Source organism: Rissa tridactyla, chromosome 2 (assembly GCF_028500815.1).
Source record: "Rissa tridactyla isolate bRisTri1 chromosome 2, bRisTri1.patW.cur.20221130, whole genome shotgun sequence".
NCBI lineage: Eukaryota > Metazoa > Chordata > Aves > Charadriiformes > Laridae > Rissa > Rissa tridactyla.
In genome coordinates, this window is record NC_071467.1 from 119804033 (window position 1) to 119831220 (window position 27188).

Below are 27188 nucleotides of genomic sequence, written 5' to 3' on the forward strand. Positions count from 1 at the left end.
GTGCTTTCCTTCTTGTGGTAAATGTTGGACTTACTAGGAGGGAGACATTGGCTGGGTGTCTTCTGCCCTTGTCACAAAATCACCCTCCTGGAAGCCAGAGACCGGTTGACACTGGAAGATGAACACGTGCTCTAATAATTTGCGTGGCCTCTCTTCGCAGGACTGTGGGATGGAACTGAACGATGAAGACGGGCATCGCTGTTACCCGCTAGATGAACATTTGCTTTGTCACTCCTGTCATCTGAAACACATAGAGGACGGCACAACCCCAGCAGCTGTGTACCAGCACCACTACTAGGCAGGGTGGCCGATATGGGAAAGCCAGGACAGAAGACTTGTTACGTGATCTCTCTCTCCCCACCCTCAGTTGATTTCCTGTGCATGTTTTTCACCAGTCAGCAATGTTCCTGTAAAAGGATATGAGAGTTTTTTGCTGGATTCCTAGGGTTTGTATGCTTGTGAGTTCCAGCTGTATCAAACCATTTCTACTTGACCAAGAACGTGGCGTGTTATCTAAAGTGATCCGTTGACTTTTACGTGCCTTTTTCTGCTCTCTGGAGATTCCTCTTGGCTCATTTTGGAAGATTCCTCAGTGAAAGCACAATTTGCTGTCGTGCTTATGAACTCAGATCGTGCCATGCACAATTAAAAAGCCAGAGGCTGGCTTGTCTGCCTGCCTGCTGGGGACATCCCGTCAGCCTACTAAGTGTTTCCCGACAAGCACATTTCATCAGATTCCCTGAAGGACATCAACCTATTAATATGAGTTTTTAGACACTCTCTCTCTTTTTATTAATTTTTTTAGGAAAAGAAAAGAAAGAGCGCAAAATCGTGCTCTCAGACCTTCCAGTTAATTCCCTGAACTCCAGTATCAAGTCTGGCTGTAATTGCACCAACTCTCCAAGCCCAAACCAGGCGGGCTGGCTGGCAGCTGGAGGCTGACATCCCATTTCAAACAGAGCAAAAAAACTGCAACAAGCTAAGCTAAAGCACCCTGTTGACTTGGGGCCTGGGCTTGTGTGTCAAAATGATACACTGTCTGCTGTGTCAGAGTCTGGATAGCGGATTATATTTGGAAAGCAAAGGCTGGGATGCTGAAAGTGTTGTCCACAGGGAAATCAGCCTTGTTCTTGCTTGCAGAGCTCTCTTTGGAAAAAAGCTCTCCGTACACAGACACTTGCCTGAGTTTTCCAGCTTGTCCCCACAGCTCAGCCCCTCGCCTGGCCACTCCTTTCCGTGGTGTTTACCCAGCACAAAGCCATTTCATAATGGTGCTTATTTAGAGCTCTGGGAACAAGCTTGTTATCGGTATGAAAGCTTTGTTACCCAGGGATTTAGAGCTCGGCTCCACAACCTGTACTCAAATGAGTACGTTGGTATAAACAGATTTTCTCCCGTGGATAATAACAGCTTATCTGAGAAAGGGGTTACTGAGTTTGGCCCTTGCTTTCCATTCTGCTGAGAAAGCAGAAAGGCATATCGTTTCTCTTTTCAAACCTCCCTGCTTTATAGTCAAAGAAATCTGCTCCCCCAGTATGTTACATGTAAGATAGCTGTGCCTGCAGTGCATGTTCTGTAGGTACCAAAGCTGCGCAGCCCCTCGTGTACAGGTACAAAATTTTTCTTGAAGAAAAAGCTTTTTATTTAAAGTCTCAGATGCAGTCAGGGATCTTAGCTACCCTTTCTGACATACTGTGTGAAAAACAAGTTAAATCCTAATGTATCCATGCTAAAAATGTAAATTCATTTCTGATTGATAGGGATGACATTCCGGAAGATTTTTTAGTGAGGAAACTATAATAAATTAGCTGAGCAGTGACACTGGGACTCCTGACGTGAGCCTGTGCCAAGAACCCACTGTGGTTCAACCAAACCTCTTTTCCCATAGCATGGATGTAGCTGGAGAGGTGCTTGAACTTCACGCCGTGTAGTCAGACTGCCTCATGTACCTGTCTGCAGCGATGCAGGTGCGAGGTGCAGCAAGCTGCCCGTCTCTGCCTGTGCTAGTAAATACCACGGGCCTCCGTTTTGAGTGGGGCAAGTTGCTGCACTAAGTATTACAGAGGCACAAGCATCTGCTGCAAAACAGATGGAGACCAGTGGCCTGTTGGCACCCTCCTACACATCTGTATTAGCGTGCCGTGTCTGAAATGTGAACATCTGAAACTGCTCAGGGAGCTTGGTGGTTTTGGCGTGGAGTTTCATCGGGCCAGCAGACCATCCAGCCTTCTGTCCCGTCTGGCCGTAAGTGCCTCTGCCTGTTGCTGCTGCTCTTTGGGATGGGGATGGTGGCACACGGCCAGAGGTCGGTCCCACGCTGGAAACCATCCAGAGCCCCAGCTTTCGTGTAGTTTGACTCTGCGGCGCTGTTTGTCCTGGGGACGTGCGACCCCTCAGTGAGCAACTAAAAGCTCAAGAGAGGGGACTTTCCCACTGCAGTGTACATGGCTCTGGGGCATATATATCTTGGGAGAGTTTTACCTGTGGTTTTAGAGGAGGTAAAATTGACCCCAAATATGTGAGCTCCCTGGACCCTTAAATTTGGCCTCCAAATACCAGATAGTGAAGGGATGGGAACCGACACAAAATATATAACTGGTGCTGTATCCAGGCAATATGGATTGGTCGCGACAAAACACCTGGGGCAGATCCTGCAGTGCTCTCACCCCGGTGCGCCGCATCAGCTGGGGACACAGCTGGGCACGGGGGGCTATGTGTGTCTCAAGATGTGACTGTGATCTTAGGACTGTCTAAAGTGACCGAGGTGGGAAATAATGCCAGCTGAGTGTCCCTTGGTGGATAATTCAGATAGTCCTGGGCAAGCGGTTCCCCGCCCTGAGCTGCCTTTGGCGGGGAAGGCAGTGAGGTATCAAAGTGGCTTCTAGAAGTGAGCTGGAAACACCAGCCCCGATCTGTTGTTCTGTCTCTGAGAGACTGGCTACCCCGTGGCTTGTGCTATTGCTAGCTCTTGATTTTTAGAGCAGCCCCTCATGCACATTTTTTGGCCTCCGTTTTGAGAAACAAGCTGAAACCACTAGCAGGGCTGATATTTTCTTTTTGAGCTAGGGTGTCAGCTACTGTCTCATTCTTGCAGCCTTCCCCACAACCCCCAAAATAAGCAGGCAAGGAGGGGAGAAGGGACATTTTCCTTCGTGGAAAGCCTCGAGCAGCCCGTTTGCAGCAGGCTGTCTTGCAGGAGCCTCCTTTGCATCAACGGAAAGTTTGGGCTCTGCTCCCACACGGTGTCTTGTTACTCGTGTCAGCCATCCCGTATCCCTCAGCGCTGGGGAATTGAAGGCTGCCCTACTTTCAGTTTTGAGGTCCTGTATAAATTATTAAGTGCCCGTGCTCTCCTTTCCTCTGTTCACGAGGAGCGAGAAATGACAATGTGAAGCTGTTGAAAATGAAACGCGTGAGTTGGTGGTTTTGAAGCTAAAGCGTCTGCTGCATTGCCCCGAGCCCCTGCGTGTCCTAACTGGCACTGCTTTTATCTTTGGGAGTTTGAATTCATTTAAGCTTATCATTATTTCTCCTAGGCTGTGGGTGTCTGAGTCCCTGTTGATTGTTCCCGGCTTGTCCGTGGCTTGGCTGCCTGACGGTGGGTCCGGGACGGGGGATGCTTCTCCTCCTCCTGGTCCCCTCACCAGGCATCTGTGGAGCTGCAAACCCTCACTGCCTGCCTTCGGGCAGCTCCCACAAAGTTAAAAACAGGCAGGCAGATAGGTAGGTGGCTCTGGAGCTAGAGGTGCAAGGTTTCACCTGCTTCGCAGAAGAATTTAATAAAATGTGTTAAATTCTGTCACCTGGCTGATACATGCTGGGTTTCACTCTTCACGTGAACCTTGTTGGCTTTTTATTTATTAAGATGCTGAAACGTGCTGTGAAAAGTTAGCCTTAAGTCCTCCCCCAGCATGCTCTTCTGACTGATTTTAAGGTAAGGGACCCTTGGAAGTCCCATTGTGCTGGTAATGAGTAACTCATATGCAAATAGGTATTCAAGTGAATCCCCTGAAACTTGCTTTCAGGAGCCAGAGCTTAATAGATTTTTTTTCATTCAGATCATGCTGTTAAATTTCTATTGTTTAGAATGTGGAAGGTGATTTAAAAAGAGATTTTTGCATAAAAGCCAGGGGAAAAGCCCCAGCTATAGAAGCAGCAGACATTTTTGTGTGATTTAAAGTGGAAGAAACACCTGTGATCAAAGTGATTCAAGAAACTGCCCTGATGTTAAACACAGGGAACAGCATTTTCAAACACCCTGGTGAGGAGCGTTTGACGGGGTCTGTGACTCTTCAGTTTCCGAGTTTGGTTTGGGGGCTTTTAAAGCGTTTTCCCAGTCTTTCAGGGTTTAAACGACTTTTTTAAGATCTTTTTACTAGGAAGTGAATAGCTCCTTGGTCTGGAAACGGTAGAATCTCATCAGCATGAGGTGTGCAATGGCAGATGTGAAAGAGGGAAGCTGTGCTCCTAGGAGCTGGTACGCGTCTGGCTGGCAGTTCCAAAGGAAGGGGTATCTTTGGCTGCCAAGAGAAGAAAGCCGATATCGTCCTGTGCTTGCTCCTTGTGCTGATTTTTAGCACTGGGCAAATAGTTGGCATGCCTGAATCTCAGTACTCGGGTCTGTTGGTAAGCGCTGCTGCGACCTCCTCCTCTCCCTCCCGTGAGTTCACAGCTCTGGGACGAATCGCGGGCACGCGCTTCCTGATGAATTTAGTCCCTATTTTGCACTTCCCTGAAAATTTTACCACTTTACTATTTCAGCAACAGCAAAAATGGGTCCTTGCTTAAAGGAAAATGGACATACACTCTTCATCCTTACTTGAATGCTTTGACCTGATCCTCCAAATTACCCGAGTATCAGCCTGGTGCTGGTCGATGCAGTGGCGGCTTTGTACTCCGCTGCTGTTGCTACGAAAATTGCATGAAGGACTCCGTCCTCATTAACCGTGCAGTGCACAGGCAGGCAGTCCCACTGAAACCAATAAAGGCTGTGCACATACGTGAAAATCAATGTGTGCGCGCAGGTCAGTGTTGGATCAAGGGCAGAGCGATTTTATCACAGATGAGACATACCTGAGGATGAGTCTGCGGCAGTGGAAAAAGTTGCCTTGAAACAATCGCTGAGACGGACTGCCGACTTTTTTGTTCAATAAACAAAAATATGTACTGAAGCAGTGGGGGTACATGGGGAAAGAAGGGGGTGACTTAAAAAATACAGTAGCTGTAGGGAAAAGAGGGCAGGCGATTACGGAGAGCAGGGGAGAAGGCGGCGTGGAGGGGATTCGCTTTTGTTTGTTGTATTCCTCGGCATTTTTTGCAGGGGGTTTTGAGGGGAAGTGCATCTGCGTAGGCTCGTCTGGACTGTGCTCCTCCCATGTCGTCCTCTGCTGCGTGCTCTGTGGCTGCTTTTGGCGGCCTGTGTGCCGTCGGGTCTGCGCACGTGGACATGCGGTGTGCGCTGCCTGCGAGAGACCCGCCTTGCACACCTCTGTGCCCGTGCCGAGTGTTTGTAGATGCATTTTGAACAACCTTCTGCGCGTGAATGTAAGGACAAGTTGGCCCAGGCTTGTTGCTGGAGAAACACCTCTGGAGTCAGTACCTGCGGGCAGGGAAGGGCTGTGGCCAGATACACATCCCTTTTCCCCCATCTTCTGAGGCCGAGCGCCCGCCTCACTGGGAGAAGCTGGGGGGGGCGGTTTGCCTCTCTCGTCACACTGCATTTGTGCATTCATTTTTCTTTTCCGTTTCTGTGTCCTTGCCGCTCGCTGGCTGCAGTGGCACTAAGTGCACTTACCGGACTTGATCGGCCAGACATCTTCTTGCTGTGAGCCCAGACAGAGCCCAGAGCTGCTCCCCCATCCTAAGGAAAAACAAAATTAAGCTTTTCTGAGCAATAAAAATCCTCACCCTGCTTTCTTCCAGGGCAGCCAGAAGCTTGCGCGGCAATATGCATCAGTAGCCCGCTAAGACGAGATGAGAGACGGGAAGAAACTGTCCCCACGTGAAAATAGGTGGTGTAGAGCCCCTGAATGCAGATGACAAGGATGCCCCTTGGCAGGGATGGGCGGGCTGCAGTCCCCAGCCCTGCTGGCACCCACCCTGGTCCCCGCGCAGCAGCAGGTCTGCGGTGCACGGCCAGACGGGGACCCGGGCGCACACACGCAGGCTGTGGGTTTCTGTATCCGGAAAGCAAATCCAGAGCCTGGCTAACGATACTGAACGGTACTAATAATTATTTTGTTTGTTTCCTTCAAAGCGCAACTCTGGGAGAGAGTATTTTAGGATTTGTGCTGGTGTAACTAACCTTAGCCACCTGTGAACACAGCCCACTTTTCTTCTGTGCTGTTAAATATTTATAAAGAACGAAGGCTGGCAGAGGGGGTGAAGCCGCTGGCCTGTTGTGATTCCAGTGATTAAAGACAATACCGTAACACAGTGCTCAGTGTCAAGTCTTTCCTAAAATTACGACGATCGTCATCGCCCAGAGTCCACAGGGAGGGAGTCACGCTGTGAAATGATGATTTCCCAACTTATGCCTTCCTCCTCTCCCCCTGCCTCCGTAAGCTGAAGCAGGGACTGGTGGGGGGAAGCCTTCTTTGTGAGGTTCACTAGGGATTTCCAGTCTTTCGCAGGCGGCTGGGATTTGCTGCGGTCCCGCCTGAGCCCGTCCTGCTCTGGCATCCCTCCGGGGAGACCCAGGTCCCAGGGTGAGGAGCTGGGGAGGGATGTGCTATGGGCAGGAGCAGGCTCTGGTCACAGCAGGGCGGCCTCCTTTGCAACATTGGTGGGTGTTACGGGTTGAAGAACCCCCAACAATTTATTGTTTAGATGATTATTCTCTCACCTGATGACCCCTCCCCACCCAGGAAGTAGAATTGGGAAAAACAAGGAAACCCGAGGGCTGAAATATAAACAGATTTAATAGAATAATACTAAATAATTAAAAATAATGCTAAAGAACCGATATTGATCCCGATACCAATATAAAATATACAAGGACTATGCTCAGCCCATTCTATCAGCAGGAGCTGTGCACTCCCAGCCGTGGGCAGCAAATGTCAGACACTGCGAGCGCTACGGCTTCGGGAGGAAGGGAAGGGCTCAGGGGTCCGATGCTGGGGCAAGAAGTTCTCAGGATCACAGCCATCATGGAAGAGAGAGCACTCCTCAGCAAAGTTTCTACTTTATATTGAATGTGACGTTCATAGTATGAAATGATACTGTTGGCCAGCTTGGGTCAAGTGGCAGCGTCCCCTTCCTTCTCATCCCTGCAGCTGGCGAGGCTTGAAAACTGAGACCTTGAAACCTGCATACCATAGCTGGCTATAAAGTAAATATTTTCAAAAATTCAGACACTAGAGTCAGTGTAGATTTCCCAGGCATTAAAAGGGACCTTACCGAAAAGTAAAATTACTGAAAGAGAAATTAATCCTGTGTGGCTCATAGCAGGACAGTGGGGAGGGTTTTCGGGAGAGTTCCCCTGGTTCCAAGAGGCGGGTGCCCTCGTGGGCTTCGCTGCAAGCAGCCACCATGACGCCTCGTGTCTGAGGCCGGGATGCTGAAGTACTTGCTGTCTGAGCAGCACCACAGCGCTACCAGCTGAAACGAAGCGAATAAATAGGATTGCCTGGAATTTTACTTTGGAGTTACCCCTCCTCGAGGCAAGAAGCTGCCCAAAACCAGGTGATGATGCCCAGGGGGATGGATCTGGTGGGAAACTGGACAAGAGTTGGCCCCCTAGGCCTGGTCCCTGGCGAATCCCCAGAGCTGGGCTCCCCCCACAGCCCAGGTGGGGGTGCCCAGGTGGACACCAGCCTCCCCTGCAGCCGCCATCCCTGAGGTGGTGGCCTGCTAAGGGCCATGCAGAAGGCCATGACCCCCTGCAATGCCACCCAACCCTGGGGTGCATCGCACGCACCTGCACCTGGCGGACCCTGACGTTTTGGGGCATGATGGTGGCCGGGGTGGGTCTGTGCGGTAGCGGGGGGGCTGCCCAGAGGCGGAGGGGGTGCAGGCAGCACCCTTAGGCTGGGGGGAGGAAAAAAAAAACGAGCAGCCGAGCCAGCCAGGAGTCGAACCTAGAATCTTCTGATCCGTAGTCAGACGCGTTATCCATTGCGCCACTGGCCCTGCTCGGTATAATGGCTCTGCCCGCCCGCAGTTCACCACAGACCAGGCGCGGGGGCGGGGCCGCCGCGCGGCAGGCAGCCAATCCAATGCAGCCTCCCCCTCGCCGACACCCCTCCCGGCCGCTCCCTGTGGGCGTGGCTTACCCCCCCAGCCGCGCGCTGGCCAATCCTCACCGCCTTCGTCAGAACGCCCCCCGTTCGGCGGCGGCCCGGGGGCGGGGCTAGAGCGGGGTGGCTCAGCCAATCGCGGGGCCGGCGGGTCAGCCCAGGCCCGCCTCCCTGCCTCCATAGGCGGTGCCCCGCCCTGTGGCGCCCGCTAACGTGCCCGAGTAGGTTTGTCCCGCGCGGGCTCCCGTCCCTCAAGGCCGGGGGGGAGCGGCCGGGCCGGAGGGGGGCAAAGCGGCGCGGAGCGGAGCCGGCGGCGGTGGCCGGAGACAGCCGGAGGGGGACGAATGGCGGCGGCGGCAGGAACGGCGGCAGCGGCGGCCTACGCCAGCCTGAAGCTGTGAGTGACCCGCCCGAGAGGGGTGGGGGGGACGCGGCTCTGTCACCTGCCGGAGGGGTGGTGCCGGCCGTTGGAGCAATGGTCGCCGGTCCCCTCCCCTCCCCCCCGCCCCTCTGGCGCTCCCCTCACGGCCCCGGGGGCGGCCGGCGGGCTGCGCCGGGCTCGCTGCCACTCGCTGGCTTCCTGGGTCAGCGCGGAGGGCTCGGCCTGGGGCAAGGAGGAGGAGAGGGAGGAGGAGGACTGTGGCCGCGGGCGCGGATCGGATCCCCCTTTCGGCGTCCCTCCGGTAGCGCAGCCGCGGGTGGAAGCGCTGCCGGCGGTTGGCGTGGCCGTGGCCCTTCCCCGCTGGGGTGGGGGGGCCGCTGCGTGCGGGTCTTTTCCGCGCCTGCCCCAGCGCGCCGGGCCGAGACGGCGGCTGCTCTGCCCCGCCGGGGCCGGGGTGGCCGCGGGCCCGTGAAGGGGAGGCGGCGCAGGGAGCGGGGGAGCCTCGGCTGCCTTCCCCTTTCCTTGTAGGCGACTCTCGTGGAAACCCGAGTAGTGACGCTAATGTAAAGCATAATGTCATGTAAAGCAATGCAATGTATAGGCGATGTGACTCGCCCAAGGCAGAAGGCTCACGAAGCTACTTGCCCGTCAGTCCTTCGTGGCACAGGTTTTTTGTGTGGTGGTTTTGGTGCCAGTTAACGATTTTGAACTTTTGGGGACTCTCCCGGGACTTTCCAAATAAGTCCTTCAGACCTCCTGGTGTAATTTCTTCGCTAAAACAAAGGGGAGACTGTAACCCTTTGAACTGGTATATGCCAGATGTTTGCTTTCCGCCTTTTGTACAGCGAAAGAAGTTGCATAACCGAAGGAATACAAAGTTAAAACTGAAGAGGCGTTTCCATTATAAGCCCTCACACTGGCCGGTGCGAACTCCCGAGAAAAATTACCCTGAGCATGAGACTCTTCGAGGCTGTCTGAAGCCAGCAGTGAAACGTCCTTGTGTGTCCTAAAGGCGTTCCCAGGCTTTTGACCTCTAAATATTAGCTTGAAGCTGTGTAATTGAGTTACTGGTGCCATTTTCAGGCAGCAGTATCTGAAAGTGATTTTTAAGCCTGATTTAACTGTACTTAATGCTCTGTTAAATTTCATTTGACAGTCATCTTTTGGATTCAGAGCAAACATACTTGGATCTTTCTTAGGCGTCTGTATAAGCAGTTTGTCGTAATGCTGTTACATGTTTAAAAATCACTGGGCTTCTTTCCTTATTTTGATTAGGTAGCTATGTAAGGATATATAGACACCTGAGATAACGGAGTATTACTGAAAAGTAAGATCATCAGTGATGGCTGAAAGACTTGCTTATTTGGCAGAAAGCTTTTTTTTCCCCCCCCCTTCCCTCTTGTCACCTAAACGATGTTTGTCTTTCTTTAAGCTGAACTTGTGATCTTTTTGCCTGCAGAGGAGATAAGGTGAGTTTTATGAGTAGCAGTTCTATGGCTTGTAGTACACAGTCCTTCTTACTGAGAATTTTTTTTTTTAAGTAAAAGCTTTCTTCTGGACACAGGCTAGTAAAGAATTCTCTCATTTAAAGTTTAATCTTGACTAAGAGTAAGTTTTGATCTTTTTAGAACAAGGCTATGTCAAAGGTAGTTTAATGTGAGTTTTTTCATAAACTTGAAAACAGAACTGTTTTCTGTTCTGAAAAATTAGCTTTTTTGCTAAGTTCAAACTACAACTACACCAAGCTGTAGTAATGCCTGCAGACTTTCTACCAAGCATTTTAAGATATAGGGCCATAACTTGGGTGATGAGCCAAGTTTATTAGATTGGTAAGGTCAAAGGAGAATGTTCTTCTGAGAAATCCATGTTAGACTTCAGTTCAGGAATTTAGTAGTAACAGTGTTTTGGTTCTGTCTTGTGGGTTTTCTTGGTGTTCTTTTTGGTTTGTTTTTTTTTTAACTGACTTCTCATTCTCACTATGGAAAGGTCAGATTTTGCAACTGCACCTCTTCTGGGTAGTCTGGTGGCCCTGTATAGAGCTTCACTGATTGTAGTACTCTAGGGGGTCCCCTTGTGTACATCCAATTGCAGGTTCTAGCTCTGAATGCAAACCTCTTCAGTTTCTCATGTTATCAAAAGTAGTGACGCAAATCCTTTGTGCCTTGACCAGGGTCATCAGTCAAGTTCAGGGGATACCCACAAAAATGCTGATGTCTAGTGTCTGTGCTACTGTTGGAACTAGTTGAGTCACACCAACAGTTACTGGGGAAAATTATTAACCTGAAAACTGCTATCCATAGTTGTCATCTGTATCACTGCTGTACTTATTTAACTTCCTGTTGTAGCCTTAGGAATGAACTGTAAAAATCAAACAGCTGTTTCAGGTAGCAAGCTAGTGGATAGTAGTGAAGCTACCAGTCCAATTAATCAATAAAAACTGATTGGTAAAACTGTCTGCAGAATCGAGAGAATCCTGGTTGTTGTTTTGGCTCACTTAAAATAACTTTTTGCTTGTTTTCTAAACAGTTTTCAGTGTTTGGATAATAATTCTAGAAAGAACAGCTACACATCCTTCCCCCCCCCCCCCCCACTTAATCTTAGTGGCTGTCATGGTGAAGCTCAGGGATGTTGGTTGAGGAGGGCATTAACTCACGCAGTAGTAAATCACGTCATCTTAAGTGAAACTTAACTGGAAATAGTTATTATGAAGCTATGCTTTTAATACGTACCTCTCTTTTGTTTATAAATGGTATTTCCATTTGTGTTTTTTAATACTGGGATTATACTCCCTTTCTCTTCCCTGCAACAACTGCTGCTCCATAGGAGATGTTCCAGTTCCTTGAGTTGTTTCTGCTTGAGGAGTAATATTTATTGTAGATGTATAATTAGCACACCTGCTCACCTAGAAAATCTGGAATCTCTGGAGTGTTGAAACCATCATTGTGTTAGCACTGTTACTTAACACGCTCTTGGGGCTCTGCGTGCATGTACTAATGTCTTTCCTATATCTCACTGCAGACCACTTTGGTACCTTGAGTACAGCAAATGCACTGCTGCGCAGTACAGGATGTACTTTTGGCTTGCTTTATTACAGTATTTAGAGGCTGACATCAAATAGTTTCCTGCATTAGAGCAATGTTAAGTATTTATGGTGAAATAATCAATTACTGAAGTAAGGGTTTGGCCGTTGAGGCCTAGATGGCTTAAGTGATATTGAGTGAAGTACTATCTTTAGTTGCCATTAGAGCACAACGGGGTCTCTTTCATGCTGTATCTGAACACAGGAATATTCTCATCTGTAAAATTTGCCTAACTAAAATGTGGGATGCAACCCTGCATCATTCTCATGATGTACAGCGCTGCTTTATAATATAACTAATGAAGTGAAACTTCACAACAAATATACAGACTAAAAACTGTCTCACTTAACTGTCAATTAAGCTGACTTTATACATGGTATAAGCAAGCAATGTTTTGGGGTTTTCTTCCTTGTTGGGAATCAACACTTTCTTTTGTAAGGCAGCCTTTTACCTTAGATCATTAAATAGGACAACTCTTGTTTTGATTAGTGGCTTAAAAAGAGAAGGCAATGTCTTTAAAAAGAGATCCATGAAAGTAGACAGTTAAAAAAGTGGAAGATGTTTTTAAGTCCTGAGATGTAGCTTAAGGGTTTTGAGGTAGGATTACTTCCTGTTAAATTCTTGTGAAGCATAAGGATAGGGTAAACCTGAATTCAATGTAGAATAGAGAATCTTTTGTAATATAAGAAGCTAAGAAGAAAAAAACCCCACAAAACCTGAAACTTCCTGCTTTAAGGTAATTTCAAAGTATCTTTGCTTTTGTAGGAACTTTCAGAAAGTTTCGGAGGAATGCCACTCTTGACTTAACACCAGCCTTGTTCAGACACTCAAAATCTTTTACTCAAAGCATGACTTGATTGCTACAGAAACATGAGATACAGTTAGCTCTCATTCAGGTTATAGCTGGTCATAGATGCTCTTGTCCATTTTGCCTCTTCTTAGGCCCATATTGAATAGTCTTTTGTCTGTGTGTTAAAAATGCCTCTTGCATCTTAAAAATGTACGTTGCATCACAGTACTTAGCCGAATTTTGGAGAGTGTGGGGACTAACTTCAATAGAGACATTTGGTTTTCTCTTGTTTTACTATACTACTAGGTGTACTTATTTATGTCAATGACCAGAATGATTTCACAAGAGTGGTAGTGCCTGAACTAAAGAAACTAGAAAATCAAAACGCTTAATTTTTAGTGAGATTCCCACTGAATTTTCTTTCTGCTTCATAATGGTGTGTCACTGTGCTGTATTTTCCTTCTAGGTCATCTTTCAAATCACTTGCAGATAACTTTTTTTCAACTTTGAATTGTAGGGATGAAATCTACTGAATGAGTTGCTTTATCTCTTGGTAGCAATTGCCACAGTTTCAGTCGGAGAAGACTTTCAAAATGAGATCCAAGTCACCTTTCAATAATACTTGAGTTTGGTGGCTGCAGTGTTTCAGTATCTTCCCTTTTCTTCAGTACCATGAGTTATGCTGTCAATGGCAGCTGTTGCCATTTATCGCTCCCTTTGTTCTTTAGTAACACTGAGAAATAGTCCATGATAACAGTGATCAGGTTTAAAAAAAAAAAAAGTAAATAGGAGGAACTCAGATTTTGTGAAAGTTCTATGTGCTGTAATGGAAGCAAGATATTAGTGTTAAAAGTTCTTAATGTTTTGGATGGTTATAGACAGTAGTGACAATGTAGCCAAGGACAAGGCAGGCTCCAATGTCAAATAAATACGAAGGTTATACAAAAGCAGAATATAACCTGGTGTATGAAAACTAGTTTCAAAAGAAACTACAGAGATTATGGCCTTCTAGAAAATACTGGTGTTTTAATTATTTTTCTTATAATACTAGCACTTGGACTCTTATCAGTTCCTTATTTCATTAAAGGAACAGAATTAACCTGTCTGCAGGTTCCTAATCATTGTGAACAATCCTTCTTCCAGTGTTTTAATATCTTCTCAGATCAGTAAAATAAGTTTGTGTGTTCCCTTTCTAAACTGGTGGTAGACATACAGACTTGGATTCTGAGTAGATTCTGTGGAAAACCACCGTTCTTGCGTCCTTCCTGAAAGAGAAATGGGAGGTGATCATCTTAGTTACAGCAATCTTATGATTGAAAATGTCATCTAAACAAGAATAAGCCTACTAGCCTAGTCTTGGTAATTGGTAAATTTGTAAATAGCCATTTGGGCTATTTCCTGGTATGTGTCCAGACCATGACAGGCTGAATCCTTTTTGAGTCTTGGCTTCTTCAACTATATTTATTTTAGAAAACTTTAAACTATTTACACAAATCAAGCAATGACTAAGTGAATCATCTTGCTGTTAAAAACTTTGAAGAGCACAAATTCTCCCGTTTCTTTTGAAACAATGATTTAATGTTTTGCAGGGCATTGGGCTTTTCAGTTTTTGTTGTGCACTTGTACTTAGGCAGACTTTAATGGTGATCCCAACTGAGAAGTACTTGTTTAAGTTCTCTCAACTTAATAGACTGGCAACCTGATTCCCTCCTGCTCCCTGCAAAAGACTTACAAAACAAGAGCAACCGATGCTTCAAAACAGTCGATGCCAAGACTGTTCCAGTGTGATGCATAGTCTGCTGAATTATACAATGGTAGGGGTTGGAAGGGACCTCTGGAGATCATCTAGTCCAACCCCCCCCTGCTAAAGCAGGTTCACCTAGAGCAGGTTGTACAGGATCACATCCAGGTGGTTTTGAGTATCTCCAAAGAAGGAGACTCCGCCAGCCCTCTGGGCAGCCTGTTCCAGTGCTCTGCCACCCTCAAAGTAAAGGAGTTCTTCCTTACGTTCACCTGGCACTGCCTGTGTTCCAGTTTGTGTCCATGGCCCCTTGTCCTATTGCTGGGCATCACTGAAAAGTCTGGCCTCATCCTCTTGACACCCTCTGGAAACCTAGAGCCAGTTTGTTCCACTGAAATGAAAAAAGGGGTCACTTGTCTTGTGTTCTCTGTGACACTTTTGTCACCAAATCTATCTTTGCGAGGACAGTAGGAAGGAGGATTTTGATTGCTAAGTTTTCTTTTCTGTGTGTGTTGAGGGTAGAACATAGTTTAAGCAAAGATAGACACATAGAGGAATTGCGTAAGAGGAGATAAAGGAGATTAAAAAAAAACTTAAAGGTAATGGCAGGAGACAAAATACGGGCAAGGATTTGAAAGAGAAATGGTGGGGGCTGATCTAGCGAAGCAGGGCATATGACATATTGAGAGGCTAAGCATAATTTGCACTGGCAGCCTTAATTCTCTTATTTTTTTCTTAGCTCGTGGATGATGAGGGTAAAAGACTTCATGTTCTTCAGGGAGAAATTATTATTCTTGAGTGTAGTAAATAGAAAATTTGTTTAAATGACAAATATTCTACACCCATAAGCCTCTTCTCAGTTGTTTGAAAACAGGCTTTGACTAATATGCAAGTGATTCTCAATGCTGAGAATATAATACGGTCATGCCCGTGTTGCACTTTTTTAAAAGCTGCTCATTTCATTAATACTGATCATGGATGGAAATGTTCGTTTGTGATCTGTATGGTCTGTGTTGTGTTCTTTATACAGAGTATTCAAAAACTGAGACTATTGTTTTGAGTACTTTGGGCACTTCAGGACTATAAGCTGCTATGTTAAAAGATTTTTTTTTTCAATTTATTTTGCCTAAGATGGGTGAGTAAGAGAGCATAAGCATCTCATGGGCATCTCATCTCAAAGGCATAACAGGTCCATTACTAAACTTTGCAGTGTCTTTTTCCCAGTTTTTTTAGCTGCAGTCTTGTGTGTCAGCTGACCTCCCAGAAAAAGCTGATTGTTCAACAAAACCAATGGAAGTGAAGTAGCTGCAGCTTTCTGTTGTGGAAAAAATGTCTACTACTGTCTCCTGCCAACTGCAATAGGTTTCTGACTGCACCTGAAATAGTGTATCCTGATTTCTTTTTAAATTCTTTAACAAATTCAGGGTTTATAAGATGTCCTTAAGCTTGGCTTGCCTGTTCTATCTGTGTAAGTTTGTTTGCTCTTCACTGTAAAAACAGCTCCCATGATTGCTATGAAACCCCCTTTAAAGAGTCAGATGTGCACATGTGCACTTCATCAAAACCAGAAGCAATAAAAGGAAAGTACGGGTTTTAAAGCTTCAGTGTTCAACAAATTGCATATTTGTATTTCTTACTCTGATGTTTTTTGTTTCAAAGATAAAGCATTTCATATAAGTACATGAAAGATTAAGAAGGCTGATTTACAAAGGGAATACTGCTGATGTGTTTCCCATTTTAGGACCTGTAGGCTAATTTTCCTTTAAAGAAGTTAAATTACCTGATGAACAGTTAACTATTGATTGCTTTACAGTTTGTTGTTGTGTTATGGTTTTGGGTTTTTTTCAGTTCTGTTAAGCATTTGGTCTCCTCTGGCTTTCCTCTAATTGCCCAGAGAGGTTGCAGAACCACCATCCTTGGGGAGAGTCAAAACACACCGTAAGAAATAGGCTTTAACTTTGAAGTTGGGTAAACTTTTGAAGTTGGCCTTGCTTTTAGTGGGTGGAAGGTGGGGTGTTAAGACATGTTAAAAGAGGTCTTCTAGACCTCTTTCAAAGGGCTCTCCTGATCTAATTAGGATTCTGATTCAGCCTTCTGAAGGATTAAAAAAAATACAAAAGATGTGAAGAAATGCAAGATCTATTTAGGGAGAAGGAGTCTAAAAATATCTATCCTGTAGAATAAGTTTCCAGAACACGATGTTTAAAACTCTGACCCCTAGTCTTGTCAAGCCTTAAACTAAGAAAAATCATTATGAGAGTTAAGAACAGAAGTTCAAGAGTGTTTGGGGTTGTTTTAGTATTTCCTATGTACAACTACAAGTCATTGCTCCATAACTCTTATATTGTTGCATGGTGTAACATGTCTGGCTTCTTGCAAGTATCTCAACAGGTGTCTTTTAAGGAACGTTTCTGAAAACTGTTTAATTTTATGGCTAGCGTTGTACTGTATACGGTTTATCTGAAGGAAAGATGGGTATGAGTCTGCAGGATGTGTGACTTATCTAATATGCCTGATGGTGAGGATACAGGCTACCTCATGTGTGTCACATAGACCTGGCTAACAAATCTGGGGAAGGGTAATGTTGAGACATCTGCTTCAATAAACTAGTGTGTGACTTTAAACACTTCTGGGTTTTGGTTATTTTTTTTCCTGTAGTGGATTCTTAACAATATTGGAACACTTTAATGTGAAACAGGTGTGTTTATCACTTTGGACATAACTTTTGTGTTTACTTGACTTGCATCAGGGATGTGGTGCTTTTGTTTCTGACATATTAGAAAGTGTTTCATTTAAAAAAAAAACCTTTTAAACCTTTTTATTTTGAAGTTTGGTTTTGGCTTATCAGACTTTTAAGTGACGTAGTTCAAACTTACATGAATTATATAGTGGACCACTATATGTGTCCACAAATTCACTTTCATGTCTTTAACTTTCAGTATTAAATAGTAATTAAGATTATTAAACAAGTGATGTATTTTGCAGTAACTAATTAGTTTGATTTGCTTTTTATGCACTGTCAACATTGGTGGCTGTTGGAAAGTAATCCAGTGAGAATTCTGGTTTTGCAGCTGAAATAAGGTTTAAGATTGCTCTATCTTCACCTGGTGAAGAGCTTAAATATAAATAAACAAACCATTTGTGTTGCTAAACAAATTCCTTTTTCCTGTCCGTTCTCTTAAAGGCATATAACACCAGAGAAATTCTATGTGGAAGCTTGTGATGACGGAGCAGATGATGTGCTTGCTATTGATAGAGTCTCCACGGAAGTCACTCTCACAGGTATTCTCCTCACCAGTATTTCTCAATATAGGCCTCTTTTGTCTATTATTTTACTCTAGGCACTCCCGGAAGACCTTCAGAACCTTAAATCGATACTGGAAGAATTGTTTTTATATTCAGTTACTGTTTTAAGATAGTGGGTTTTGTTCTGTCCTGCAAAGAACTGTGTTTGAAATGCCTTCTCGCCGTGGGTAACCAGGGTGATAATGCTTGCCTGTTTTTGGTAAGACTGTGCATCACAACAGTAAAACTGACTCATCCAAGATAACTGGGATTGGTGCTACAAGTCCAAGATTAAATACGGGAAGGGTTGAACCCTGGGCTTCTGCAGCTTTTGCTGAACTGTCTCAGTGCTCCTTTATGTAATACTGAAACCTGAATTTTCATAAAGCCTCTGGAAACAAGAACAGTCAAAAACCCTCACTGTAAGTCTAGTTCTGTTGCAAATCTGGATTCAAATGTCAGTGCAAGTAGTCTTAAGCATACCAATGCTGAGGTCTTCCGAAATTTTAGTTTAATTTTTTTAAGAATGTGAAACTAACGCATAAAAACAATCAAAGAACTTGCATTAAATGACAACATGAAATGAAGGCCGTGTGTGACTTCCCTTTTGATACTTTAGGACTTTGTACCTCAATATTACTAATCTCTAAACAGACAGAAATGCTACAGTAATGCTAATATAAAAGCAGTCATTCTCTTCCTTTTATTAAGTCTGTTGTATACCTCATGTAACAGCAGTGTGCCCATCTCTGATAATTTTGGTGTTTTAGTATAATATTTCAATTTCTTCTTCAAAGTTGTCCCTTCAAAACTGCGAAGATAGCTGTCCCAAGTCATTTGTTAGTCTTCATCAGTCCTCATTACTGGTGTTTTATCAGATGAACCTTCAAGGCTTTTAAAGCTAAGGAAAAATCAAGAGCTATCTTTCTCTGTTCTCCAAGTTCTGGGAAAACGTCTAACTCTGGTGTAGGTGTTTCAGAGGCCTCTTTTTTTTTTTTTAACTTCTCCAATATCCCTTCTGCTATTTTAGAAATGTGGATAGATGAAAGCTTAACATGCTAGGGCTTCTAATTGATATTTGGATACCTTTTGGATCTCTTAGTATATTGTTTGAAATACTGTATCCATTGCCGCATCTATGCTGCTGTTGGTAGCTTTGCAGAGATAAACCAAAAAGTAAACTAGGTCTTCTGAAATGGAAATAGGCTGAGGCTCAGAAGAAGCAGTGAAAAGTGGGAGGCACAAGCATTTATGGTTTGCTTGTCCTTGATGTCTTGACGGCTTCAAAACAAAAAGTTTCCCAAAGCTGGCAGGACAATACATTATTGAGGAGTCTACTTGCTATACTATCGTGTAAATGAGCTTGAATTTATTCAATTGAATGACTATTTTGATTAAACAACACGATAAATGGGGTCAGAATACTTTCACATCCTTCCCCCATGCACTGCATGAGGCTTTGAAATTCTGATGCATTGCTGCTTATACTTCAGACTCTAGGAAAACTTGAGATTTGACCATGAAGCTTTGACAAACCTGGTTTAATAGTTTTCCAGAATAGTAATGAAAGAAGCAGCCTGAAATTCTGATGTTTTTTCTTCTGCTTTTTAGTTAAGAAAGATGTTCCCCCTTCAGCTGTTACAAGGCCTATATATGGTATTTTGGGAACGATCCGATTGGTGGCAGGTAAGGAAAATGGAACTGTGCTTTTTAGAAATACTTAAGCAAAATATATTGCTAAAGAAGCTTTAAAGACAAAAATAGCTTTTGTAAGTATCTGAGGCTACGCTTTCCTCAGTATGATGGGCTTTCCTTGTGGCTGCTACTGGATGGAGGTATCCAAATATAGTTTATCATGAATGTTGATTTACCTCTTAAACCTGTAGCTGCTCTAAAGGCAGGGCTAACTGACACCTAGTTGAGTTTTAAGGAATGCATTTCAAATGTGTGTGAAGAATTTAATCTACTTACTCTTCATAACTGTTTTAGTCTTAGCTGCAGGATTTGATGCAACAGTCAAATATTGGGTTGTGAAGTTTGACTTTAAATCAATAAGCTTGGTACACAAATAACTGAGTGTGACAGGGTAATAGACTAGGGCATGTAGCTGTTCATGTAATGATTGTGTTCCAACTATCCTACAAAGAAAACTTCACATTGAAAGAAAAGGGACAGGCTGGAACAATTCTAAATTTTAAGGAGTTGTAGGATAAGGTAAGAATAAGCTGTTTGCTTTTTTAAGCATCTCAGCAGTGTTCAGATCTAAACAGTCATTGCCACAAATAAACCTGATGCATAAGGCCTAAGCTTCCAGGAAAGTAAGTGTTGCTATTCAAAACATCTTTTGTGGGTAGACTTTTATTAGACTTTGAGACTAATGTAGTCTGAAAAATGATGTAATAAGGAGCACACATACTGAATAAAAGTCTCTATATGTAGAAAGAATTTAAGTTCACTCACTGCAGTATTGTCAATTGAAGCAAAGTATCATTGTGTTAAATGCAGTAACTTCTAAAAAGATCTTAAACTACTGAACTTTATATGCACATATTCTAAAGAATGGTGGATCTTGCAGAGTAAGAGCAATGTAATGGACACCTCTGTCCTAAGTGCTTGACAAGCCCTCGCTGTTTTAAAACTGAACTGCCCCGAAGGGGAATTTTCACAACTTACAGGCTTGGTAACGAATTTCATTTATCTGACTGAATATTATATAAAATATAGAAGTATGTAACTTCTAATAGCCTGAGATTTTTTTTCTTTCCACCCCCCAAAGCTTTGCACTGATTGTTAGTAGACAGCTGTTAAACTACAGATGGTATCAGTTAAAGTAAATGTTTAGCTAAGTGTTGTTAGGCAGTCCACTGTTAGCTGTTAACTGTAAAAGTGGTTTCATATCTAGCAAAGCAGCGTCTTTAAAAGCATAAATATTCTTTGCCTGTTACAGTATTAGGGAGAAAAATTTGCTGAAGTAATATTCGAAGCTCTGAAATCTAAACAGAAGGTTGCATACTCAAATAGGAAAAGACAATATTGAAAATTAGTGCCAGATTAAATGTATCTATTTGTGCAGCGTCTTTGGTATAGTTGTGGATGTAATGTGCTGTATTTATAAGGTATCTGGATGCTTCTCACATACCAACCAAAAGCAGTACTTATAACTTGAGATGCAAACATGCTAGAGCATTCTTAAGTGCTTGAATATTCCGCCCAAATAAAAGGTATAACACTAGAGCTGCAGAGGTAAAAAAAAAAGTGGGGGTGGTACCTGTTCTTTGACTAACTATATAGACAACCTGATATAATAATTCACCTGTCCATTAACACTTGGTGTGTATCTAGGTATAGTAGTAAATACAAATAATGGGTAAACGTACTGCACACAACGCAAACTATTCTGCTTTGGCATTTATACTTCTTTGAATGCTTTAGTAAAAAAAATGTACTAGACTTGTGGTTCTATACTTCTGCATGGCCTGCTCATTGTTCTCTTAAACACTTTATTAAAGTGTTAAATAAGCATTTAATGGTTATAAGATGTAGATGAGACGCTTCTCCATCAATATCCAATTTAATAAAGTAACCTTTTTGTTCAAAAGCAAGATGGTGCTGAAATGCGATAGGCTTGGAAATAAGGCTATGTTGTGTTTACCAACAACTGTAAATTAATTGCTTTGTGTGAACTGTTATAACTATGTTTTTTTTGCTTTGTTACTTATGCAACCAGCAAAACAGCAAACTTCCCATCTTAATTTAAGAGAAATCCCATTCTCTTTGCTCCATTTTGAACCTATTAGGATATATATTTTTTTCCATGATAAGATGAATAGGCTTTTTAGATTCTGAAGCATGCTTCCCTTTCATGTATTTCTGACTTGCTCTGTGCTTTCCAAACCACATTCAAGACCATTGGCCTCTCTCTGCATTTGCAAGCCTCAAGACTTTCGAACAGTCTCTGGTCTGAAGGAAGAGTAGCTGACACTTTTTTTTTCATCTTGTCCAATTTTTTTAATTTCTTAAACTTAATGAGTAGCTCAAGATCTGTGAGCACAGAGAAGTGGGTAGCTTAGCAAGTGTGTTTTATTTCTGTTCCAGCCTCTTACTGTTAAGAACATAAAGTCCTAGGTGTAACTTTTTTCCTGTTGGCTTCAGTTTTCTGGTCTGGTGTGGTTATAGGCTGCTTTTCTTAATATGTATATCTATGTTGCTTTTTGTTTAAAAAAAAAAAACAAACAAACAACTTTTGCTCTTTCTCATTTACAGGCACATATCTTATTGTAATAACAAAAAAGAAAAAAGTAGGTGAGATTTTCAGTCATGCAATCTGGAAAGCAACAGACTTTGACATCCTCTCATACAAAAAGACCATGCTGCACTTAACTGATATTCAGGTAGGTGGATTGATGAGGGGAATGTTATCTTATGTTAATGTCTATTACCATAGGACCTAATTTGATGAAACTATGGAAAAAATTTTTAAGAAGCTCTTTGAACTACGCTTTTATTCTCTGATTTGTTCAGGCTACTATAATTGATGTAATACTTGGGTATAGATGTATATGAAGTTATGTCATTCAATGTAAGAAACTCACATTGTGCAATTTAAAATATCATCCCCAGAGTTTGATCTGCATATTGTACGTTTTCCCCTTTTTACGATGGTGCAGTGTGGGAGAATGGGGTGTACCGTCATGCTGCATCTCTGTTCTTGTTCCTAAATCCTGGCTCATCTTTTCTCCCCTGAGGACCTTCATGAAGGCTTTGTTTGCCTGGCATACTGCAGAGGTGGTTCAGTGCTGCTTTGTAATAGATCTCACAAATGCAGCCTATTACAAAGCAAGCTTCCTGAGCCAGTCCACAAAATCACAGTGCTTTTCCTAATACATCTTTCTCACAGCTTTACAATTCTGCTAGCCCCTACAATAAGCTGCCTTGCTGTCATCTAATTACCTGTCTTGCTTAATTTATTGAATTCTTCAATTACGTAATTGCCCAGCAGGGAAGAGAATTGATTTTTTTTTTTTTTGAGAGGGAGGGAAAGGATGAAGGTTGTTTAAAACAGATATGTTGTGGACTGATAAAGAGCAGATAAGTGTGTCTAACTCACAGAGCTGAAAGGGAATCTCATACTATTTTGGGAAAGGAATGAGGTTAATCAAAACTTGAACCAGAACACAGATTAGTTATTGGGGTAATCTTGATAGTAAATTATATCCTTTCTTTTGCATTGCCATCTTGTCTCGTTTTTTTGACTGAATGGTTTTCACGGAAACTAATGGGTTCCTTCTTGCTTAAAGGAGCTAAAATTAGGTTAATATCAGTAGCTATTTATCTCACAGGAATACTGTTCTCTGCTCTCCACTGTTCTTGCAGAATTTGGTTGCCGTGTGCTAGCTGCAAGTTATCAGTGAACTAGTATCAAAATTGCAATCTCATGGTTTCCTTCTTGTATGATAATATCTGCATGATGTCATTGCAATGTTGCAAGAATACTGGCAAAGTTCATCTCATCGTTTCAAAAAGTAGTAGCAGCTTATAAGAATATTTTCACAATAATAAATGAGGCCTTTTCTTTTTTTTTTCCTCCACTCAACAGTTGCAGGACAATAAAGTATTTTTATCAATGCTTAGTCATGTCTTGAGCATGGATGGATTTTACTTCTCAACAACGTATGACCTAACACACACTCTGCAACGGTTAGCCAACACGAGCCCAGAGTTCCAGGAAATGAGCCTTCTAGAGAGGGTAAGGATTTCATTTTGCTTAGTGTCTGCCTCAGACATTGCTAATCAGTTCTGTGTGGCTTAAGTTTAGTTTATGCAGCTGGTGTTTAAATGATGTCAAAACAAACTGTCACTAAAGGCAACTTTACATAAAGCTTAGGAGTATGATGCTGAAATCAGTGGTACTGTTACACTGGAGCTTAAACCTTCTCTTTTTTTACAATGAGTGATATGCTAAATGGCAGCAGATACTATTAAAGCATTTATGGTCCTTTGTTAAACTAAAAATGGCTGTACTATTTTAATCATTAATTTAAACTAGTGAAACGGATTTACTGGTTGCTTAGATGCAAATCCTTATAATAGAACTAGCAAAAAATAGCATTATGTTACTAAACTGTGTAACTATACTATCTCTGTAGCCTTGTTAATTGAGTTGTACTGGGGCAGTTCTCTGGAATAAGAAGGTGACAGCAAGGGGGAAAAAAGAAGCAGCCAAGCAAGTGTGCAGAGAGTACTGAGTCAAGTTATAGTTTGAGTTTGCTTCTTCGTAGGGTGGTTAGAATTAGGGCTGGAAATTGCTGGTCTGCAATGCTTCAGTACACGAGTTTGCTCAGCACTGTGGGGTTTTATTGAAACTATTAGGGGTTGTGGCTGGGCATACCAGTCCACCCTTCCTTATGTCTGATAGCTTGTGAGCCACGTGAAGTTCTAGAAATCTTTCAGATATGATGGCAGACTTCTAGATCAGGCAGTTGGAAGTACTTTCTGCAGTCTGCCTTAAATGAATTTAAGAATTTAAACTCAAGTGAAAGTTTGCCTCTGACTTCAATATTGAACGCTTCTCATTGCAACAAGAAGGAACTATCAGAAGAATCCTACCTGCAGGATCTTGATCAGTTTCTGGCAGATAGTTGTATTTATTGTTTTCTGTTAGACAAAGGACTGTTCCTGTTCCAACACTAAACTTGAATTAACCCTCATCCTCAGTGAGGTATTGTCTGCCTCCCTCATCTTGAAGTTGCGATTTATGCCACTTCCCCAGAGCCTGCGTTACATTCTGCAGCAAATGTCACTCTTGTGACTAATCTGGTCGCTTTCTGGAACACACTCAGCAACCTGCTCAAGACAATTTTGAGGTGAATTAGGAATAGGAAATACACAAAGTTGAGGAGGATCATTTACGCAGTGGAAAATAAATACTTTAGTCTTTTAAGCTACAAGTATCGTTTAACATTTGATTCTCATAATTGTTGATTATTGCATACAGAACTCCTTGCATTTTTACCTTCTGTCCATTTTAGGAGTGTTACCTTGCTACTGTTCTTAAAATTTCTTCAAGCCCTGTTTTACTTAGGGCAAAGACTGGAATGTTCTCCTAATACTGCAGCTCAGTTGTTAATGGTTCAGCATGCTTGAAGTGTCAGGCAACACCCCTAAAGATTGGAGAGAACTGTAGATCTTTTAACTGTTTTTATTTTATTTAGATTTCTAGTTGAGGTTATGAATGGTACTGATGAAAGAAGGATGTTCCATCTCCATGTATATCTGTTCAACTCAGCTTGTGTAATGCATGGATACTATCGTAGTCCTTTTATGTGGAATTAAACAGAACTGACTACCTCTAAAAGCATGTTGGCTTTTTTCTTGCTGTAGGCAGATCCACGGTTTGTATGGAATGGGCATCTTCTTAGAGAATTTGCTGCTCAACCAGAGGTAAATGCTTTGTAATGATTATATTAATACAGAATGAATATACTTCTATTATATGTATACCACAGGTTCCTGTCTCTTATATCAGACAGCCAGAATCTAGTGTAACGTGGCTATTCATCTTCTAGTTTAGCACAGTGACAATCTCCTGCTTTCAAACTTCCAACTTTATGTCAATGTCTCGTAGTACACTTAGTAAAGTTGACTCTGGAAAGGTCTGCATTTGGAGATACTGTGCTGAGACCGTGCACATTTAAACCAATGGGGAAGTTACACGGCACAGCATACGGCTCTCAAACTTTTTGAAGTTTAGCTACTTATTTATCTTTAGGTATGGGTAAGGTTCAGCTTGTCACTTTATTCTAAGATTGGCTAGCATCTTTCTCTGTGAGTGCAGTTTAAACTAGATTTGCCTAGTGAATAGGTCATAAAGCTGATAATTAAGAATTAGACTGACAGTTTAGATTCTTTCAGTTTATTTCAAATGAAGACTAACACAGCGTAACCTTTGAATTCACTTAGTCCAGCAAATACAAGTGCGTGACCATGAGCCACAACTGTAGTACCTCGATGGCCAGACTGATCTAAGCTCCTTCCTACTGGAGATTTCAGATGTGTGTTAAACTTCTCGAATTGTCTGCACTACAGCAACCTTTTCTCTCTGAGTACTTCTCATTTATCAAAGCGAATGACGCACTGCTTCTATTTCTGTCTCAGTAACCTGTGGAGATGTGCTCTTACATTAGACAGCACTGTTCCAAAAGGCTGGATTGTGCAGTGCTTCTGGAATGTGAAGATATGAATTAGCAAAAGGTTGTTGTGCATATTCCAGAGCCATATGACTGGGTATGGTTTGGATAGTGCTATGCAAACAAAGCTTGGGAAATGAGAGAGAAGCTGTGGTGGGAACAGCAAAGAAAGCCACGTGTGGCTGGCTGGTGAAAAAAGACGTAGGAGGCAAAACACAGAAATTGAAAAGGGAGATAACTGATACGTGAGGAAGCCAGTACAGGTGGCTTGCTATAGTTAACAGGTTTAGGTAATGAGATGTAGTATTTCTGACTTCTAGTATTGAAATTTTTTAATTTTAAATGTTTTTGAAAGACCCAAGTTATTCAGGAGTGGCAGGATGGGGGAAAACCCTGGAACAAGCATTTGAAGTATTAATCACATACAAGTATTTCTTACTGAAGCCGTGTGTTGTTTACTACTATATCTGCTTACATCCTGCTGTGGAGGTACAGCACATACAATATCAAAAGGTTTTCAGCGTGTACTGCTTTATATCTGGCATGTTTGTAGAAGAGTAAATGCCATGTATAGGAGGACAAAGCAGCTTGGTTTTTTTTGTCAGGGTCACTTAATTAGGATTAGACTTTCACTCTTCCCCTGCTGCTAATAAGGGTTACGTATGTGGCAGTTTTGAACTGTTTTTCTCAGAAAGAATTCCTGCACCCTAAACGAAGTAAAGAATATGAAGTATATAAAACTATCAAAAAAAAAAAAACCCAACTCTAAGACAAAGCATAGTCACTCACTTATCTTTTTTGGCTGCTTGTGTTTACTATTTTTAATGTATTCTGTGTATGTATTTCAGATCCATAGGTTTGCTACTCCTGTGATGCACGGATGTATCCTTTCATGTTGTAAAGCTCAGTACTGAATATTGTAGTCTAACAGCAAAATGCTTGCTGATGAGGCTGCTCTGTTGGCAACTGTAACGGGGAACACTGTCAGAATTAAGTTGGACTTTGTTCAGATATGAGCATTACATATTGTTTGATAGCCCAATCATATATTAACTCACTTGAATATTCTGCTTTTAAGGCTTAATGTATTTCATTTTACAGGCATGATGTGCATAACTGTCTTTCAGTGGGATTGAAGGTTAAGATGAACATAGCAAATGCTCTCACATCAGCCTTATACTTTTTATCTTGCTATGGGATACCTTCACTTAGCATTTAGTTTGGATTTAAAATAAGGGAGAACAGCTTTGACTTAAAGGAGTGCTGCTGAAGGCTCCTGGAACACTTTGCCTAGCCAGCTGCTTTTCCTGCACCAACGCTTCGGGTAATAGCCTTTTCAGCAAAGCAGTCATGAGTTTATTTTTGAGAAGGGGCGTATGCTGTAAGTAAGCCTGATGCTTTCTGGAGGTAGTGTTCATCATGCAGTGCGGGATCAACAATAAGTTCCAGGTGCTCCTGAACTGGCAGCACAAAAAGGACGGGCAAAA

General features: G+C 43.0%; 2 protein-coding genes and 1 non-coding gene across 4 annotated transcripts in view; 2 read left to right on the forward strand and 1 right to left on the reverse strand.

Moving 5' to 3' along the window:
• Nucleotides 1-6435, forward strand: part of LIMD1 (LIM domain containing 1) — a 36586-nt gene extending 30151 nt beyond the window's left edge. The window contains exon 8 of the mRNA XM_054192109.1: nt 161-6435. Coding sequence (XP_054048084.1) covers nt 161-298 — 138 coding nt within the window. The 3' untranslated portion in view covers nt 299-6435. The remainder of the gene's footprint in view (nt 1-160) is intronic.
• Nucleotides 6436-8057: 1622 nt separating this feature from the next.
• On the reverse strand, nt 8058-8130 carry TRNAR-ACG (transfer RNA arginine (anticodon ACG)). Its single transcript has one exon. It is a non-coding gene; the product is annotated as a tRNA-Arg (tRNA).
• A 313-nt stretch (nt 8131-8443) lies between these two features.
• SACM1L (SAC1 like phosphatidylinositide phosphatase) overlaps nt 8444-27188 on the forward strand; it is a 31993-nt gene continuing 13248 nt past the window's right edge. Inside the window, exons 1-7 of one of the 2 annotated variants that reach the window (XM_054191026.1) lie at nt 8444-8634; nt 17415-17512; nt 19127-19201; nt 21779-21906; nt 23112-23261; nt 24896-24955; nt 26550-26583. In XM_054191026.1, the coding sequence (XP_054047001.1) occupies nt 8582-8634; nt 17415-17512; nt 19127-19201; nt 21779-21906; nt 23112-23261; nt 24896-24955; nt 26550-26583 (598 nt within the window). In that variant the 5' untranslated portion in view covers nt 8444-8581. Of the gene's footprint in view, nt 8635-10063; nt 10089-17414; nt 17513-19126; nt 19202-21778; nt 21907-23111; nt 23262-24895; nt 24956-26549; nt 26584-27188 lie in introns of those variants that run through there. The other variant, XM_054191027.1, reaches the window with a different exon arrangement.